The sequence below is a fragment of the Drosophila arizonae genome, chromosome 4 (genome assembly GCF_054131065.1).
Source record: "Drosophila arizonae isolate 15081-1271.41 chromosome 4, UAZ_ARI_1.0, whole genome shotgun sequence".
NCBI classification, from domain to species: Eukaryota; Metazoa; Arthropoda; class Insecta; order Diptera; family Drosophilidae; genus Drosophila; species Drosophila arizonae.
In genome coordinates, this window is record NC_142924.1 from 5,031,487 (window position 1) to 5,051,434 (window position 19,948).

At 40.4% G+C, this 19,948-nt stretch overlaps 1 protein-coding gene across 4 annotated transcripts in view; it reads left to right on the forward strand.

Moving 5' to 3' along the window:
* Positions 1 to 19,706, forward strand: part of RhoGEF3 (Rho guanine nucleotide exchange factor 3) — a 32,473-nt gene extending 12,767 nt beyond the window's left edge. For 2 of the 4 annotated variants that reach the window (XM_089468864.1, XM_089468863.1), the window contains exons 5-15: positions 990 to 2,824; positions 3,319 to 3,844; positions 3,901 to 4,800; positions 5,245 to 5,724; positions 5,820 to 6,020; positions 12,774 to 12,843; positions 15,665 to 16,442; positions 16,560 to 17,106; positions 17,171 to 17,333; positions 17,472 to 17,578; positions 17,634 to 19,706. In XM_089468864.1, coding sequence (XP_089324990.1) covers positions 990 to 2,824; positions 3,319 to 3,844; positions 3,901 to 4,800; positions 5,245 to 5,724; positions 5,820 to 6,020; positions 12,774 to 12,843; positions 15,665 to 16,442; positions 16,560 to 17,106; positions 17,171 to 17,333; positions 17,472 to 17,578; positions 17,634 to 18,765 — 6,739 coding nt within the window. In that variant the 3' untranslated portion in view covers positions 18,766 to 19,706. The remainder of the gene's footprint in view (positions 1 to 989; positions 2,825 to 3,318; positions 3,845 to 3,900; positions 4,801 to 5,244; positions 5,725 to 5,819; positions 6,021 to 12,773; positions 12,844 to 15,664; positions 16,443 to 16,559; positions 17,107 to 17,170; positions 17,334 to 17,471; positions 17,579 to 17,633) is intronic. The other 2 variants (XM_018008327.2, XM_089468865.1) reach the window with 2 other exon arrangements.
* Positions 19,707 to 19,948: the final 242 nt, after the last annotated feature.

The following is a 19,948-nucleotide window of genomic DNA, read 5'->3' on the forward strand; positions in this document are numbered from 1 at the left end:
CTAGTCTCTAGTCTCTAGTCTCTAGTCTCTAGTCTCTAGTCTCTAGTCTCTAGTCTCTAGTCTCTAGTCTCTAGTCTCTAGTCTCTAGTCTCTAGTCTCTAGTCTCTAGTCTCTAGTCTCGTCTCTAGTCTCGTCTCTAGTCTCTAGTCTCTAGTCTCTAGTCTCTAGTTTCTAGTCTATAGTCTAATTTCGCACCTTTTTCGATTCATAAAGACTTCACAATATTTTCTCGAATATTTGTATATACTTATGAAATATATATATACATATGTATATCTTATATGTATATCACTTTGATACAAGACGAAATGTGGCAAAACATCAATACTATATTTGGAAACTAGAAACTCAAAGAATTTTTACCATGGCGACAGACATAAACTCAAACCCACTTAAGGCGAAAAGAGAAACAAGTTGAAGTAGCAAAAGAGAGGGAGAGACTGAGAGAGAACAACTTAAAGATATCTTGTGAAATGAAATTCATAAATATTATATAAACACCTAACTTTTGCTCTTTTATGTTAATTGAGTAAGAGTTAAGCCAATATGTGGAACTTCCATTGCATTCAGTATACCAAAAGCCTCATTATACCCTTTCACCTATATTCTACGGTTTACAGGGTATGAAAACCGCCTTCCTTATAAGGAAAATTATTTACTTCAACTTGAAACACATAATGCCATATGTTCAGAGTTTTTTTTCTGTTTTGCTTCTGCTTGGTTTTCTTGAGTGAAGCGCTTCTTGCGTAAATAATCTAAGGCAAGCCACATTTTATAAGTATTCGTGGGTGTTAACATTTATGTATTGGCAGCAAACACGTTTATAAGTTTTAGCTGCATTTGTTATAGTTTTACTACAACAGGCCTACGTGAACTTTGCTTAAACTTGAATGAAGTTTATTAAGTGTAAATTTGATTGATTAGCGATTCATAGTTGCCAAAACTTGACCAAACAGTCTTTGCTTTAATCACGTCTATCTACCTTGCAGAGATCCTACAGTGCCTACAGAAAGTGTATTCACTTGCCAGGACCTCGCGTGCCTCGACTCTAGCGAGGCATTCTCGGACGATAGTCACTTGACGCGTGACTCTGTGACGCGTGAGTCGCAGAACGACGAACTGTCCTCATCGACGCACGACAAGCTTGATCTGAGCACCTTGCCCTTGCCCGCTTTGCCACCTAAGCGAAGACGCACTCGATTACGCACCAGTCCCTCCAAGCATCATCAACAGCAGCAGCAGCAGCAGCAGTCGCAGTCGCAGCATCCTCAGCAGCAGCGCTCGGAAAACCAGGAATATGGAGATGCGGCCGAGAAGTCTCCGCACCGAAACAAAAAGCCACAAAGGGATTCAGTTCAGGATTCGATAAATGCTGAGCTGCCAAAGGTGCCGCATGACAGCGCCAGCGTCAAAGAGAAGCAGCTCCAGCAAAATCTCTCTGCATTCCAGCAGTACGTCGCCAAGCGACGCGAGAGTCTTGAGGCATCTACGCGAAACTTCAACGAGAAACTGGAGGCGCGTAGAATGCTCTGCCACATGGGTGGTAGTGGTGGGGCAGGCGGTGCGGCCACAGCATCCACAGATGCCGGCGTACCCACTTATCTGTTCGGTGAGACCTTCTATGGCATACCCGATGCCATGCGAAAGTCCCATTCCCGAGCCGGCCACAAGGAGGAGATATTCCTCAACAAATCGGGCTGGGTGCAAGTGAGCAAGAAGCTCAACTCCAACAATGATACCAAGAGCCGACGCGTCAATTACAGCCACTACAATGGCGACTCTGGCTGCATGGACAAGGGGCATGGTCGCAGCTCCATACGGGTCATGCAAACGGATCATTCGCATCGTCCGGAACTGACCAGATCATTCGGCCATCAGTCGTCCAGTCGTTGTGAGCGAGAGCCCAAGTTTGTTGGCTCCAAGGTGGAGGAGCTGATTCAGCGGAACGAGGCACGATTGGGTGGAATCTCATCAAGAGATCCAGCGCTGCGTCCCGGCTATCGAATCATGGATCCCCAGCTGGCCAACTTACTCAACGAGCGCCCCGGCTTTCTGCCCGTCAACAACGATCTGGACTCACCGCCACCCGTCACGCCAATTCTTTCGCCTCCGCCCGCATTTCAGGACAACAGCAGCAACAGCAGCCGCGCCCTCCGCCATCAGGAGCGCCGCAAAGTCAACCTTCAGCAACAGCCGCGAGTGGTGCAGCCCCCGCAGCAAATGCAACAGCAGCTCCGGCAAGGCCCCGCCCCCGTCAATGCCACTGGCAATGGCAAGGGCATGGTCTTCTCGCGCAGCTTCGAGTACGACACGCGTCGATCGACGCCCACCAACACCTACGTGGAGACATTTTCGCGCAGCTTCGACGACAACCTGGCGGAACGGCCCTTAGCCATGCCATCTTTGGCTGTGCAGCGTGAGCGTTCGCTCAACTTCAGCACGCTGACGGGCAACTCGCCAAACTACCTGACGAAACGCGAGGGCACCACCTCCAGCCGAACGCTGCGCAGCCGCGACAACTCGCCCAAGTATCTGCAGCCGCAAACTACGGCCTATCTGAACGCCTCGGTGAAGGAGGCACCGCCGGCCTACAGCGTGGCCAGCACTAATATGGCCAAGTACTCGCCGCGCTCACGGCACGATCGCACTTTCGAGCGCTCCAAGAGCCACAATGTCATCGGCAGGTCGCGGAAGTCGCAGTTCAATGTAGGCAACAATGGTCCAGGTGTCCAGCCGCCTGTCGCCTTGGGCATGTCGCGCTTCCGCAGCCTCGACATGACCGCCAATAATCGACTCAACTCATGTGATAGCGGCGCTCGTTCAGGTGAGCATTAAATTTGATGAGTTTTTCCTATAAGTTGAAATTTGAGTCTGTCCGTCTATAGCTGGGGTAAGCCTTTGGAAATTTTCCATTTACCACTTATATAAATATCTGGTAGTTTTACTTTACTTCACCCATGTTAATATTGTATGATCAGTAATGTTGATTTTCAATAGTTGCTCTCTTCACTTCTAGCCTGTCCGTCCTTAGCTTGTTTCTATAGCTAGCTACAATTTTCTATTTATTCCTAATTCAAATATAATTTCTCTTTGTCGTTTATCCTCTTCAATATGTCAATATAATCAGTAACGTTGATCTTCAATAATTTCTCTAAGATCACATCTAGTCTATCCGTCCTTAGCTCGTTTCTACAGCTAGGGCTAGCCCCCCTTGTGGCCATATGTAACCCTAAACCTAATATAAACTCGTTTTATTTAACTTTCTCCCATTTCAACATATTGATCAACAATTTTGCTCTTTAATCTTCATCTTTACAGATCTTTCCAATGATGAGCTAGACAACGAAGATGGCAGTTCAACGGAATTCCTCTCGGCAACTAACTATCAATTTCCGAATCTCAGCACGAGCAACGTCAGCATCTCGCCGTTTAAGAATCAGCGCCAACGATCCCTGACACCCGATCGCAACGACTCGCACAGCTCGTCGAGCAGCTTGCGAAAACAGCGTTCGCTGACGCCCGAATCACGGTCGCTGACACCGGAGGAGAGGCGTCGGAAGGGATCTCAGATATCGTTGAGTGCCTCACGACAGAACTCCAGCTCCCGCAGCAATACTTTAGAGCGTCGGCAGCGGCACGACGAGAAGACGCCGCCGACCATCTCACGCAGCTCCTCTAGCTCCAGTTACAGTGGCGGTGAATCGCATGAGCTACTGAATGGCAGTCCCAGCGGCGCAGCGGCTGCTGCCGGCAATGCTCCAAGCGCTGTCAATTATCGTCGCTCCGCGGGACGCTCAAGTACGGCCAAGCAGGCGGAACAGGAACATCTAATACGTCGCTCCAGGTGAGTAGAGTAGCTCGAAGTCATTTAAGAATCTTATAAATAAATGCCAACCACAGCAGATCCCTTCAGCTGAGTGAACGCTCGCCAAATCGTGGACAGAAAAATAGTATAAAAGGTGCGATCCCCATGCAGAAGCAGCAGCAGCAGCAACAGGTAGTGGCTCACTACCAGCAGGCGAACAGTGGCATGTTTCCCAACTCCTTGCGTGCCACGGTGTCGGCCAACAAGCTATTGCCCAGCTCGAAGAGCTCTGCGGGCGGCAGCTCAACGCGACAGCGCCAGAACGTGGACGTGGACAAGGCGCGCTCCTTCGACTTTGACTACAACAACTACAACCGCAGCGGCAACAGCGGCAGTGCCGCACGCTCCGCCCATAACAGCGTGTGTGTGGGTGATGGCGTTGGCAATCAGAATCTGCGCCTGGACTGCGACAAGAGTCGCTCCTTTGACGAGGACTACCGCGAGGCGCTGCACAACAACAATGGCGGAAGTGGCTCGGGCATTCACTTTCTGCAGCCGGGCACGGAGTCCACATCGAGTGTTCGCCTGCGGCAATCCACATCGCCGGTCGGCGCCGCTGGTCACGAGCGGGGCACCACGCGCTCGCCGCAGTCGTCCGGCTCCTCATCCAATAACCTCCATCTCAGTGCGCAGCGCACGAACAGCCCACAGGGCAACAGCTATGGCACGCGCCTGTGCGATCATGAGCTGACCTACGAGATGCTGCGCAAGTCGCCCATTATGAACTTCCGGCGTGGCGACAGCGACTACGAGATTCCCGTGCAGTTGCGCAACCGTGAAACGATCAACTCGGGCGGCAACAGCGAACTGAATTTCATGAGCAACGAAACGCATATTTATGAACACCCAACGACGGTGCTGAAGCCACAGCGCTCCAGTTCGCGTGATGAGAATTTGTATAGGCCGACGACAGGTGCATTGCCACGCAGCAGCAGGTATTGAATGGACTGAAATGAATGTGTATCTATATCAATATATCGATATTTGGCCAGCACTAACTATCTCTCTGTCACCTATATCTAAAAACGCACGAAAGGTCTCAACTGAAAACAAACAAAAACAAAGTCGCCCCTATCTAAAACAAACGATTCTAAAGCCAAGCTTCAGCGACTAATTCGACCAAAGCCAGCTCCCAGAGCTGGCTTAAATCTGTTGTAACAAGACTGCTTATGCACACTGAACCGGTGTCAACTAACTCATATTTACTCCTCCTTTATGCTAATACTATCGACTAACACTAATGGGTAATGGATTAGAGTATTGCGTATTAAATGTAATTTAAGTAACCAAAAAGCAACAAAAGAAACTAAAAATCACCTAAGAATGCGAAAAGGACTCGTGGACAGTTTCAAGTTTCCTGTTAACCGCATATTTTCCAGTCCGCGCACGGCAGCCAACAAGAAAGGCCGAAAGAGTCTAACATCGGGCGACTATTGGCCAAGATGTGAGGCCTGCAGTGCCAGTGGCCCCAGCAGCTTGCCAAATTTTGCACCTGTCAAATTAGAGCCTGCAACAGGTAAACAAAACTCAACGACTGTCGTCTCGAAAGACGCGCCACAGCCACATATTTCCAAAGTGGCTCTAAACGGAAACTTCCTTAAATTCGACATAAGTAAAACCACAACGATTTCGCCTCGCGTCAATGCAACTCCTGCTGCACCGCAATGGACCTTCTTGTGCAGCGGTGGCGTCAATCCAGAGTCAAGTCAGAGCAAAAGTCAGCGACAGCCAACAGCAGTTATACGACCCCGTGTCATTCCACTGACCGCCAGTTCACTTGTGGTCCTAGGAAATCCGGATTCGCCAATGAAGGTACCGGAACAGGAATCCAGGGAGAGTCCGATGGAAACATCCACAAGGTAAGTTGAAATTCAAATTAAAATAAATTTTTTCAAAAGTAAGGCTCAGAGTAAATTCAATAATAACTTTTTATACATTTTCATTTCATTCTTAGCAGCGTGAAAAATAACTTGGAAAAGGCTAACCAGAACCAGAACAAGAAGTCAGCAAATCAGAATTGCCAGGCAACGACAATCCGCAATAAAAACTCTGTAAAGCCCATAATACCGGAAGATTACAAACGGCAACGTTCTCATTCACTTCCAAGCAGAATTGCGGCATCAGAGAAGTTAGAAAATGTTGCAACTGATTTGAGGTAAGACTTTTATATTAAATGTTTTAACATGTTCCATTAATTAAATTAGATAACTTTGTTATTTCATCATCATTGACTCATTAGAAGAGATTCAATTTACACTTCCTCTCCCAACAAAAACGTCTCTTTGATTCTACATCAAACTTTGTCCACAGCTCTGAGCTTTCAGGAAGTTGAAATTTTCGTAGCTGTTCACACGAGGGGAACCACGCACAGTAAACTGTCCTATATTAAGCTAATCAAATATTTAGGATTCTTTCGAAAGAATCAAAATAACAAACCAAAACAAGTAGGAATGCCAGGCGTAACAGACTGCGTGATACTCGTTCAGGCTTTATAGACGACTTAAGTTATCTTTAGATGAATGTTTTTTAAAGAGTGATTATAACATGTTGATCTTCGGTTGTCCATCAAATTTATAGACCAATCTTTGCAGGCTGCTACCAAGACATAGACATACAAAACCTATATACTCTTTTCACTACTTGCATGTATATAGGCCTGCGCCTAGTAAAGAAATTCTAAGACTTGTTGACACAAAACGAACGACTCCAATGCTTAGCCAAGTTCACTGAACCTTCATACAGCTGCACTTTAAACTCACAGATGCAGACATACATACATACGTATGTATTTAGACAGGCGTAGACCTCAGGCTATTTACAATTTATTCTGTGTACTTTTTCTTGCCGACTGACAAGGCTATAAATAAGTTATGAGCCTCTTTGTTCATCTGTCTACAGGAAAATGCAAGTACTTTATAGCTGAGCAATCTCTGTTATTAGATCAGTGTGTCAGTTACCTCAGCGGGTCTGATTGAACTCTAAAAAATTCTGTACGGAGCAGAGCAAGGGATCATTCGTTATGCTTGACAATATGCATTTATGCTTATTTATTTATATAAGCACGCACATGCCAACCATAAACAAAGTCCCAAATGCTACATGTCTCGTCGCTTTGAGTGCTTCTATTTTTGAACTCAGAACATTACAACAACTTTATCTTGAACTTTCTTAACATGTATTGAGACGAAATGTTTAACGTAAAGAAGGAGACAAGTTTAATCTGCTTGATTCGGTGTTTGATGGACATTGTTAATGCAGAAAATCCCAAAGGGATTTAATGTCAGACGCTTTAAGCGACTGGCATACACTTACATATTTCTGTTATACTCAAAGAATATGTTTGGAAAGAACCAAATAATCAGTTTGTCACTGCGCATGACATAAAGTCAAGGATTCTTGCATACATATTGATAAGTTGAAATTTTTATCTGTAATTGAAGTTTTGAATTCAATTCCCATTGAACTGTAAGACTAAAAGTATTTAAGGTATTTAGCTACCATTCAAATTTATAGATAGACACAAGCGCCAAAACTATTCTTTTGAATTTTCTAGAGACATGTTATTCATTAACATGACCATTTTGAGTTTAACAGTGCCAATTTGAGTTGGACTGTTGATACATGTAAACTTATCGCAAGTCGATAACTCGTGGATTATGTTTGTTGTTGAATTATTGTCGAAGAATAAGCGTCGGAGTCGGGTGCATTGTAGCTTGAAGGAAAGTAATATGTGATTTATATGTGAAGTGTATATGAATCGAATAATTTTTAAGACGTTTTTATAACATTACTTATTATAATAGTCAATTTTAATAACAACGAGATATACTTGTGATACGCCATCTGTTAATTCATCTGATTAAAAAGTGCACTCTCGCCGGTCGACGCAATAATTTATGTACATACATACATACATATATACTTACTCGAAATTCAAATGTGTATGCATGTGCAGTATATCAAAAACATATGTACGCATGTGTATAAAGCATAAGTGGTTATCATTTAAGTGAAAAGCAAAAATTTTATAAAAACCAAAATACTGAACATCCATTGCAACATTCATTGGCTATGTCTACAATAATAAGTTTATCACAGCCAGCATCGCCCAAAGAATTCCATGTATGCATTATGTGCGTGAAGCAGAAAGAAAAACCCGAAGTATCTGACGAAGGTGATTGCAGCTCTGCCAATAGTAGTTCGCGTGCATCGGCTAAAAAATTAGATAGTAGTGTGTCCATTGCAAATTGTGCCAATGGATCAGCGCAATTAAACCAAAAAAACGAAATGCAATCAAACGAATGCCAACTGGTAGCAATTCCCGCGTACTGCCAGCCAATTGAGAACAGCGTTTCAATGAATAACGGAACAAATATGTGTTCGAATCATGTAACGCTGTCAGTAACTGCACCTGCAGCAGTCTCGGCGCAATCAGACCAGATGTAAGTTAACAGATGCATTATTTCCTCCTTCCCTTGTTTACATATTTACGACAGCTGTACACTGTGCAATGCATTGCACATGTCATATGGTGTGTATTCACTTGTGCTCATATGATACGCCTTAAAAAGTTTGCAGAGATATACTTATTACATATAAACCATATATTCAAAAACCACATGCTTAAGAACATTTTTAAATTATTGTCGTTAAAACTTCTAGAGAAAGTGCTGTGGTGCAGTAAGTTAACATGACCATTTTGAGCTTAGCAGATTCATTTTAAGTTTAGCATTTCCATTGTGAGTAAATTTAAAGGGTCGGATTCAATTGATGTTTTTTAATCAACGAAAAAGCAGCGAAACGGATGCAATTTATTGAGAATTGTAAAAATTGTAAAAATATAGAAAATTCGTATATGGTTAAAAACTATGTGAAAAATTAAAGATATTATATATTTTGCAAAAGATGTTTAATTTATTGAGGTGCAATCGTGCCGGTTGACGCTAAAATTTTACGCGCAATCTTTTACATACATATATGCATGTATGTATGCGTTCGGGGCATTTTGCCAAAAATATATAAATAAATTAACGCCGAATTCAAACAAAAATCAATAGAAAAAAGTAAAAAAAAAAAAACAAATTTAAAAAATCTTTGCACTGTCTACGTGTACACCAAAAGAAAGCACGAATATAAAAAAAATCAATGTCTATGTCGTAGGCGATATCAGTTGTGCTAAAAGCAGCTATAGTGCTAAAAACATTAATTTTGATAATATGTCCATTAAAAATTCTGATAACGTGCACATGCATTGGAATCATCCCACAGATGACGCTGCAACAACACTCAGAGTAGCGCCATCTGCGCAGACGTAAGTCAAATGAGTTAGCTTTTAAAATTTATGAAAAATGGTTAAATAATCAAGACCTCAATTTTAATTTTAATAAATCTTACCCTATGGTTTTTGTTGATACCTTTAGGTTATATACAAAGGAAATTATATATTCTAAGAAGCTATTCACTGCACAATAATAATAAATTATGAATTATGAAAATTTTGTTTAAGTTTTAACTATCTAATTTATTATTTACTTAATGTCTTTCCACCGTAATCACTTTTGGCTTTAGTTGTAAGCTAACATAACTAGTAGTTTGGCCAAAAAAAAAGCGTTTCCTTTTAGGGAACTTACGCAAAAGCGTTAGCTGTACAAGGCCTTTTCTGCAGATTGACATTCCTTTACAAACCATTTCACAATTTTAACACTTTCAATCCTCATAGTCTTCAATGAGAAGGAAAATGAAGATTGTCTATGACTCAGTTAAGAGCCATAAAAACCGAATTCCATAGTTATCATCTAACACTTTTAATTGCTTTTGCTAGAAAGGTGATAAAGCCAAGCAACACATTTGAGCATTTCAAGATGTGCCTAAAGGCATTTTCATTGTGTATGAGCTATAATTTCATGATATATGGTTTCCTTATATATGTATATACTTGGAAAAATTGATGTCATTCAATTAATGGCCATAAAGATAAATTAAACATTAACCAAAAATCAACACTTCTATAAATATATATAGAACATAAATATAATAAATATTATGGGTGAAATTGATAACGAATCTGATATCGTCACTGTCCATCTAGAAAACACCGTCTATAAATATGATATAGTTGTACTAGTATGACGTCTGACGTATACTGATGGCTATCAATAGCAATTCATGTTGTAATCGCTGTTTGCCTCGATTTAATCAGATTAGAACAAATAGGGCATTTAGCAACTATATACATAGATATTTTAGATTGTATTTAATTTAAGGGAACTCAACTATACATCCGTTTCATATATAGCTCAAGATGTTTTCCGAGTACTCAAGTGGACGTGTATCCATGCCGGAAGCTGGGTTGCTTGAAAGGATAACTCATCGTTGCTTTTAGGGCATTTCCTAGTTAGGTACTTCAACGTAGACCCATGTTTCATGTCTCTTTTGAGCATGTAATTCGACTACCTCATGGTCATAACAACTGCTAAGTTCAATGACTTTATTAGTTGTTCATCTTTTGTTTTTCCTAGGAAAACAGTAAGATTTTTCTGCAGCTGACAGGAACGAATTAATAAAAGAAATAAGCTATGGGCTATCCATCTAACTAATTTCTTTTTTATGTGATTTATGAGAAAACACAAAAATAGAAATAAGAGATGGGCTATTCTTTTCCTTCCAAGGACCTAAGACCTTGCCTGTTACTAAAGCTGCAATTGCAATTAAACAAATTATAAATTACATTTTCCTAATTAAATTATGCTGCTTTCTTTCAAATGCTGCGCTTGGTCGACAGAGCTGCAGAGCTCATTAATCTAAATATTTACTTAACTGATGCAGTCTGTCTTTCCAATGAATCAGTTGCTGTAGTCGTAGCACGTGTTACACAGTCTGCCCAGAATGGTGTCTATAAATGGAACTTCTACTTTTCGTATTATATATTGTATATTCTTTCTACACACACACACACACACACATTAGTAAGGTAGCTGAAGAGTGGATGGAGAGTGAGTACTATATACACTGTGTAGCTACAACACCACCACAAACTGGTTGTGTGTGGCATTTCAGCACTGGCAGATGTTTCGTTACTTTATCTTCGTATGCAGTTTCCTCCTTTGCTCCTTTTTGAGCACATTTTCGATACTTTTGAGTGAGTTTTGCAGCTGCTTTATTTTTTCCTCTTAGGTAAGCCCTAAACCAAAGTCGCAACAGCTGTTTCTTTAAGTACTATGAACACTTAGATGTCTCCGCCTGACAAGTGTTATGACTAGATAGATAGATAGTAGTGGAAAGATATAGACATATGGCTTCAGATTGAAATTAAAAGAGCGTAATTTTGTAAGCACATCAAATACATTCTATGTTGTCCTAGTCTCTCGGTTGAAACCCGTATATAAGGGAAATCAAAGCATTTAAACTAATGCAGAACGACAGTTGCTTCCGAGGGTTGTTTTTGAGCCGAAGATCAACAATCCGAAAATCTCACTCAATTGCCATCCCTCGATATTTGGAAATTGAGCGAAACAAGTAGGAATACAGGAGGGTTGTTTTCTGGCTCGTTTAGCGCCGAGCCTTGAGTACCCTGTTGATCAGTCTGCCTTAGTCAACATCGTACGCACAACTCGCTCGCACAACTTCGCTCCGAAGTATATAAAACAAAAAATGTGAAGCCTGTTTATAAACCTTAACTTATTTGAACATATAAATTGTAAATAATAATAAATAAATATATATATATAAACCCATCTATATATTTTGGCATATAAGAACCAGTTTTATCCCCTTCTAAAAATGAAAAACTTGCGAAATACTTATAAAACGGATATGAAAATGAAAAACTCAGAATCAATGGCTCTTTCAATGCAAAATACATTCGGCAATCGCTTAAAATCGAGTGGAAAGTGCAAACGAATTAATACGCGTGTTTTGCAAAGGTGAGACGATGTGTGAAGAATTTTAAATGATATGAAGATATTTATTTTATGAAGATATGGGTGAAATAAATACATGGATGAAGATATATCTGAAGCGTATCAGATCGGTAGAAATCAGTTGTACTTGTGAATTTTTATACGCATGCCGAATACCTACATACATATATATTTACATGTATATGATGTACGGTATTTTAAAACGTGCCATTTGAATAACTAAAATACATTTGGTACGGTTGGTACCTGCATTTCAGAACGCAACTGAAGCGGAGCGAGGGAATTTCTTTCTTCAGAGTGCAGCGACACCATTTCCTGTGTTTTACAAAGAATAGAATTTCACTCATCTACTTTTGTTCGTTTGTTTATACTTTCCTTTGGTTTCCTGCTATAGTTTTAGCTATTTTCGTTTGCAAAGGAAGCTGAAGTTATTTGCGAATGCATATCCTATATCCTATATTCTATTTGTTATATTTTATATCCTACTGCTTCTTTCCTATATCCTGTATACTATATCCGATATCCTATATCCGACATATCATATTTTTACCTTGCGTCTTTTGAGCTGTTTGTTTAGCACGACATCCGATAATGCTTAGAACCAGACATTTTCTTAGGCATTTCCTGGCATTTACTCTAAACGGAGCTCTCTACGCCTAAACTGTTTATACATTGCAATTATTTTCGGGCTACCCATTCAACCAAAACACACTTTTACCTGAGTATGTAACACTTTCCTTGATGTTGCATTTCTAGCACATTCCAAGCGAAAAACTACCTCATTTTTCACTAGCCAATGATTTACAGGCTGTGTAAAAGTTTAGGGCAATTCCGGTCTGGGCAACCCTATACAATCATAAATCACGTAACTTCAGGTAGCCCATTCAATTAAGTTTGCTGGTAGCGAACTATTGCGCAAACCACATTAATTGTTCCCAGAAATTTGACAATATTTTATTACTATATGTTTTTTCTTATTTGTTATACAGATTGCCTAGACATGGAAAGGAGAATGTTAGCATAATTGGTATAAGATGCAATGGATTTAACGAGTGCTTGGTAAGTATTTTAAATGTAAGGATTTTATGAAATATCAGAATGCAGAAGATGCAGATATGGATCTATACATAGATATATTGATGTAGACGATATAGATACATATAGACAGATACATAGGTACAGATACATGGATACAGATACATAGATGCAGATACAAATAAATACAGATGCTTAGATGCAGATACATGGATACATATACATAGATACAGATACATAGATAAAGATACAAAGATATAGATACATATACATAGATACAGATACATGGATACATATACATAGATACAGATACAGATACATAGATACAGATACAGATACATAGATACAGATACAGATACTTAGATACAGATACATAGATACAGATACAAATAAATACAGATGCTTAGATGCAGATACATGGATACAGATACATAGATACAGATACATAGATACAGATACATAGATAAAGATACAAAGATATAGATACAGATACATAGATACAGATACATGGATACATATACATAGATACAGATACAGATACATAGATACAGATACAGATCCTTAGATGCAGATATATAGATACAGATACATAGATATAGATACAAAGATACAGATACAAAGATGCAGATACATAGATACACATACATAGATACAGATACATAGAGACAGATACAGATACATAGATACAGATACAGATACATAGATACAGATACAGATACTTAGATACAGATACATAGATACAGATACAAATAAATACAGATGCTTAGATGCAGATACATGGATACAGATACATAGATACAGATACATAGATACAGATACATAGATAAAGATACAAAGATATAGATAGATAGATACAGATACAATGATATAGATAGATAGATACAGATACAATGATACAGATACATAGATACAGATACATAGATACAGATACAGATACAATGATACAGATACATAGATACAGATACATAGATACAGATACATAGGTACAGATACAGATACAGATACAGATACATACGGATACATAGATGCAGATACAAATATACAAATACAAAGATTTAGATACATAGATACAGTTGCTTAGATGCAGATACATAGATACAGATACAGATACAAATATTCAGATACATAGATACATATACTTATATGCAGATACATATTTAGAGATACAAATACATAGATACAGATACATATATTCCGATACATAGACTCAGATACAGATACATAGATACAAATACATAGATGCATATACATAGATGCAGATACATAGATACAGATAAATAGATACATTTGCAGATAGAGATACAGCTCAAATTTATGGGAATTAACCAAGTTAATTGTTAGCTCAAACACACGTTGATTAATTAACTAAAGATTGATGACAAATATGAATACAAAATGGACTTCAAAATTAACTTGAATATGTCATTTCGATTTGAATGCCATCATAATTATTGGGCCCTTATGATAGACTCAAGGGCAAACAGTAATCAAGCTAAACAAAACCTACGGATGCAAACAATGTCTTTGCATAAGGTGACGACCCAGAGCCAAAGCCAAAGCCCAATCCAAAGCCAAAGGCAGACAGTCGAGAGTCAGGGAACGTAATGTGAATACAATTGACAATGGCAGCATTGTAAGTGTTGTGTTGGCTCGTGCTCCATCAATGCAATTCCTTTGCTAATCTAATAAAAGGCACTTGACTTCTGACTAAAGCAGCAGATACTCGAACCCTTAACACTGAATGCCCATTGCGGACAATACCCAATAACGCAACATAATAAAAACACTCTGAGTTCCAGCCAGTCAGCCCCACTTTCCTGGCCAATGCTTATCAAACAGAAGGGCACACACACACACACACGTACACAGATTGACGCACACTCACTTACACTCATTTGTATTTAACGTCGAAATCGACATCGGCATCGACTTTGTGGTCGCTGCCGCAGCGTCGCATTTGCAATTGTCGCACTCAGTTATTATTTATCACGTCCACCGTTGACACCAGCCAGCGGGCGGCGATTTTTTTTTGCGCCTAGTGCTGTGCCTTGTCACACTCAAAAAAAAAAAAAAAAAAAAAAAAGCATAAATATGAAGAAACTGATAATACCAACACTAATGGATACCTATGGCCTGATTAAGTTTTGGAACTTTGATGACGGCATGCCGGATGGCCCCAAGCAGTCCGGCAGCAGCAAGAGGCGCACATACTTTAGCCACTTGCCAAGCGATCAAATGCCCAGCGAGCGACGCTACAAGTGGCGAATCTGCTTGCTTCAGGTAACTCCTAATCGTCCGCCTGGCGCCCTGCTAATTGTGAATCAGATTTTAATCAGCTGAGGTGTTGTCAGCTCGTTTGGCGTTTCCACATTTTTATGGTCCCATTTTCACAGTTATTTAACCGTTTTGTTATTGATAAGCTGTTGTTGTGGTATGGACTTTATGCGCATAACTTACTTGATTTATCAATTTGATTGTGAAATGTACAGAGATACCCGAAAAAGTAAACAAAATCTCGATAAGAAATCAATGCCTGCATAGAAGTCAAACAAATGATTGGGTTCAAACTGTATCCATTCGGCAACTGAGAACTCTGAATGGAAGTCAGTGAGACCTTTGTTTACTCTAAATTTAAAAATTGAAATTACTTTGCTGCTCTCTGCTGCTACAATAGTTAGCTATCAATTGTTGTTTATAATTAATATAAGTTGTGGTTTCATCGACAGCGCAGCCCACGCCTTTGTCAGCTGCGCTGCCTACGTAAGCTAGAGCTAAGTCGGTAGCCACAAACGAATATTGAGCCTAAAACAGTTTTAACCACATATATTTTGCTCTTTTGTTGCAGTCACAACAGATGCGCGCCATCTCCAGCCCAACGTTAACCAGTTCAGCCGATGCTCAGTCCAAGCAGCCTACGGAAGTGTCCCAAGTGACTGTGGATACTGCAAGTGAAGTCCATAATGATGGCGGCAACGGTTTGGGCGTCCTACAAAAATTCAAGCGCACATTTAACTATTTGAATAACAAAAATCAATTGCAAATCACGCCAATGCCAACAACAACAATGGCAACAGTCAGTGCCATGGACAGCAAGTTACCATTAGAAACCGGAACAGCAACGGCGTCAGCTGCGAAAGTTCCCACAGGCAACGCTGCGGCTGTCGATGCCAGCTCCGCTAAATATCGTTTTGGGCCGTTGATTTGGCGCTCCTCAAAGGAGCGACGTAAAACGAAGTTTAATCGCCGTGACAAGTGCAACTCGGGTGATTCTGGCATTCAAATTGAGCTCGAACAGGATGAGCACTATATGCGCACGCTGGCAAGTGGCCAGCGGCAAGGAGCAGCTGCTTTGCCAACCAACATGCCAAATACCATAGAGCCAAAGTCGCGTTCCATACGCCGTTGTCATTCGGCCAAGGCAACGAGCATACTGGAAAAGGATGTTGCGAAAACACCAGCCTTGGATCAACTAAATCTAGACAGCAATTGCAACCGAGAACGCGAAGCACCCGAATCGTTGCCTACGCGTTCGCTAAGTCAGCCAAACGGCTTGGATACGTATGGAAAGTGCCGCACCGACAATGAGGATAGCGATAGTGACAGCATCGCCTCCCATGAGGATTGTAAGTTTTGTGAAAAGATTTTATATAGATGTTAATATTTGAAAGAGCGAAAATTCTTTCCTCAATTAAATTTAATTGTACTTAAGTACTAACTCATTGGAAACTTTCATTCCACAGCAAACAACTATTCTCCCGTCTATGCGGAAGTGCTGTACAATTTCACGGCGGCTGGTCCGCAGGAGTTGGGTCTCGAGCGTGGCACTTTGATAGAGATATTGCGCAAGGAGGTGGGACCCTGGTGGTTTGGCCGCATTAAGAAGGAGGATGCTAGTCTCGTCGAGGAAATACTCGATCCGGAACTGGGCTGGTTTCCAAAGGACTTCGTGCGCATCATTCACAGCTGCGAGGCGGATGCATATTTCAATGCCGATAAGACCATGTTGGGGGAGGCAGCAGTTGCGGCAACCGCTGAAGATTTTCAAGTTCCAGTGCCCGTTTGTGAATTGAGCCCAGCCAATGAGGATCCCAATGCCACAATGATTGCGGATCAAAGTAATATTACCACTATAGTCATTGAAACGCCACCAACATCCATCCAACGGATGCCATCAATTCACATTAATGTACTGCCGGATAGTTACGATGCAATACGGAATGGTGCTATACGTGAACTTTTAGAAACCGAAGTCAATTACGTAAAGCTGCTGGCTTCAATTTGCGACGGGTAAGCATTGACTTTGTGCTCAATGATAAATGATCTCTAATTGATTTTGTAATTATTTCTATAGGTATCTGCCTGCCATGAGCAAGCGCATCGATATATTTTCGCCGAACAGCATTCGTCTCATATTCTCGAACATCACAGCCATTTACAAGTTTCAGCGAAAGTTCTTGGAAGCCTTGCGTCTTGGCATCGAACAAAATCAAATATCGAAGGTCTTTCTTAAGATGGTAAGTTGGTTAAGGATATTGGATATAGTTATAAGTATGTCTATATAATTCATAATTGATTGGATTGTATTTTGATCATCTCGCTCCTTTGTAGTTATAGTTGCCTATCACTAATTGTATTTTTTTTATGTATTTTAGCACAAAGGATTTCTCTGTTACTCCACCTACTGCAATGCTTATCCACGTGCACTTATTGAACTCGAATCCTATGAACGTATCAAAGATGCGCGCACTATTTTGGAGAAGTAAGTTAATCCTTCTCACTAACTTATACCTTTCACTAACTTTCTTTCCACAAAGTTGTCGGGAATCCGAGCATCTGGCCGAGCTACCCCTGTCGGCGCATCTGCTGGCGCCAGTCCAACGCATCTGTCGCTACCCACTGCACCTCAATGAAATTATTAAGACTGCCCTAAACAGCAACACTACCGAAGAAGTTGCTGGCCAAACAGATAATTTAGATTACGATCAATTAGATGTATCACAGTGTGATATTCCCGATACGCATGCCACCCTTAATGGGGCTCTGGAAAAGATGCGGGGCATTACGGAGGCTGTTAATGAAGGTAAACGGCACAGCGAGACCATTGCGCGGCATCAGTCGAGTTTTCAGAACTTCAAGGGCCCACCGCTTCACTTACACAGCACACGATTCTTCCTGCAAGTCGATGCAACGCGCCAGAAGCAGAATCTCTGGAATAGCAGCTGCACCCTCTTTTTGTTCGATAACCAGCTGATCTACTGCAAGCGCGATATTATCAAGCGCAGCCAGTTCATCTACAAGGGACGAATCTTTTTGGATCGCTGCCGCATAGTGAACGTGCGGGACGGAAAAATGTTTGGCCATACGATCAAGAATTCACTTAGAATCTACTGCGAGTCACGAGACAAGTGGTACGACTTTAGTTTTCGCTCGGCCAACAGGAAACACCGATTTCTCAATACGCTCGCCCTGGAGCGACAGTTTGGTGGCAAGGCACTGTATGTGTCCGAAATGACGGGCTTTGAGTTCAACTATGAGGAGCGGCCCGGCTATTACTCAGACCAATCGGACTACGAGCTACCAGAGTGTGAGCACGCTCAGGGCACCGCATCAGCCAGTGGCGACAGTTCCGTACCCGAATCACCAGCTAAGTCACCGTATCGCTCTTGCGACACGTTACCCAAAAAATCACAGTCACGCGACGCCATTGCCAGCACCAGCAACGGCTCGGGACAGCAGCTGTCAACAACGTCGACTGGATCCCTGGGCCGTCGCCGGCTGGGCAACTGGTTTCGCAAACCAAAGAGTTCCAATTGTACACCGAGTCAGTCACCAACCCACAAGCCAGGCTTCGACGCGGACTTAACGTTGACAGCCGCACGTGTTGCAGCTATCGAGTTGGTTAAGGCCGCCGCCGAGCAAGAAGAGGCAGACAGTTCGTTTGCTTAGTTATCCTATTTAATACATAATTATAATTTACAATACATGCATATGGATATATGCAAATACGTAGGCATCACAGTGCATTACATTAAAATACAACTTATATGAACTGTTTGTAGTAACGATATTTTAATAATGCCACACAAAAGCGTATAATTAAGTTATTTTAGATTCGTTAATGTTGTTTTCCTTTTATTTTTTTTTCTGTTTCTGCATTTTCATATTCTTGTCCCGAATTCATTTTCAAAATCGTCCGACTGTTATCTGTAAATAAAAAGTTCTGTTTTTTTAATATTTTATGATTATTTTTTCAAATACCACGTATTTTTCTTTTAGTTTCGTTAATGTCCATCCCCTCATATAGCATGTGTTGGCAAACTAAGAACTAACACAAGATACTGAAAAAATATTATAACCATTTGTATATTATCAAAATATTAAATATGCGTTAATTAGCAACCGGTTATAATGATATCTAGCAATATTGAGTTTAACAATATAGAGACAAACTATTAAACAAGTATATTTAATCAAATTACTACTTGTAATTTTTATTCAAAAACAAAAAGAAATGAAAAACGAAAAAAACTGTTAAACAATTCTGCATAACAAGGAAATTTTCAAAACATGAGCGAATTTAATTTTTCTTAAGAAAATCTCGTATATACCAAAATAAGTTGAAATATATTATTATTAAGATAATATTGAGTTAAAATGTTCTAAAAGCAATTTACTATTTAATAGATTTTGTAAAAACAAATATGATTCTTGCAAATGTTATCTCTGGACCACCCTATCAAGTATATTTGGCTGCCAGATTAATCAGCGATGTGTTTGAATTCCGGCCTTGATATCATTTAAATAATCTATGCTTTTATATGTATGTAAACATCAGGTACGGAATTCACAAGTTAAATATAAAAATAAAATATATGAAATATTATAAATTGAGTTTTCATAGATTATAAATTTTGAGAGTGACCCTAGCAGACAACACTTAGATATTGTTTTTTACTTCGTTTACTGAGCACATAAACAAAACAAGTTTTTATCAATTGGGTTCCAAAGTACATAGCCAAAACCCGACATTCATTTATATAAAACTTAATATTTGATCGATTGCTCGTCTAGCAGATATACGCTAAAATATATTGATAAGATTTTCTTTATATTTAGGGCCATTCTGAAC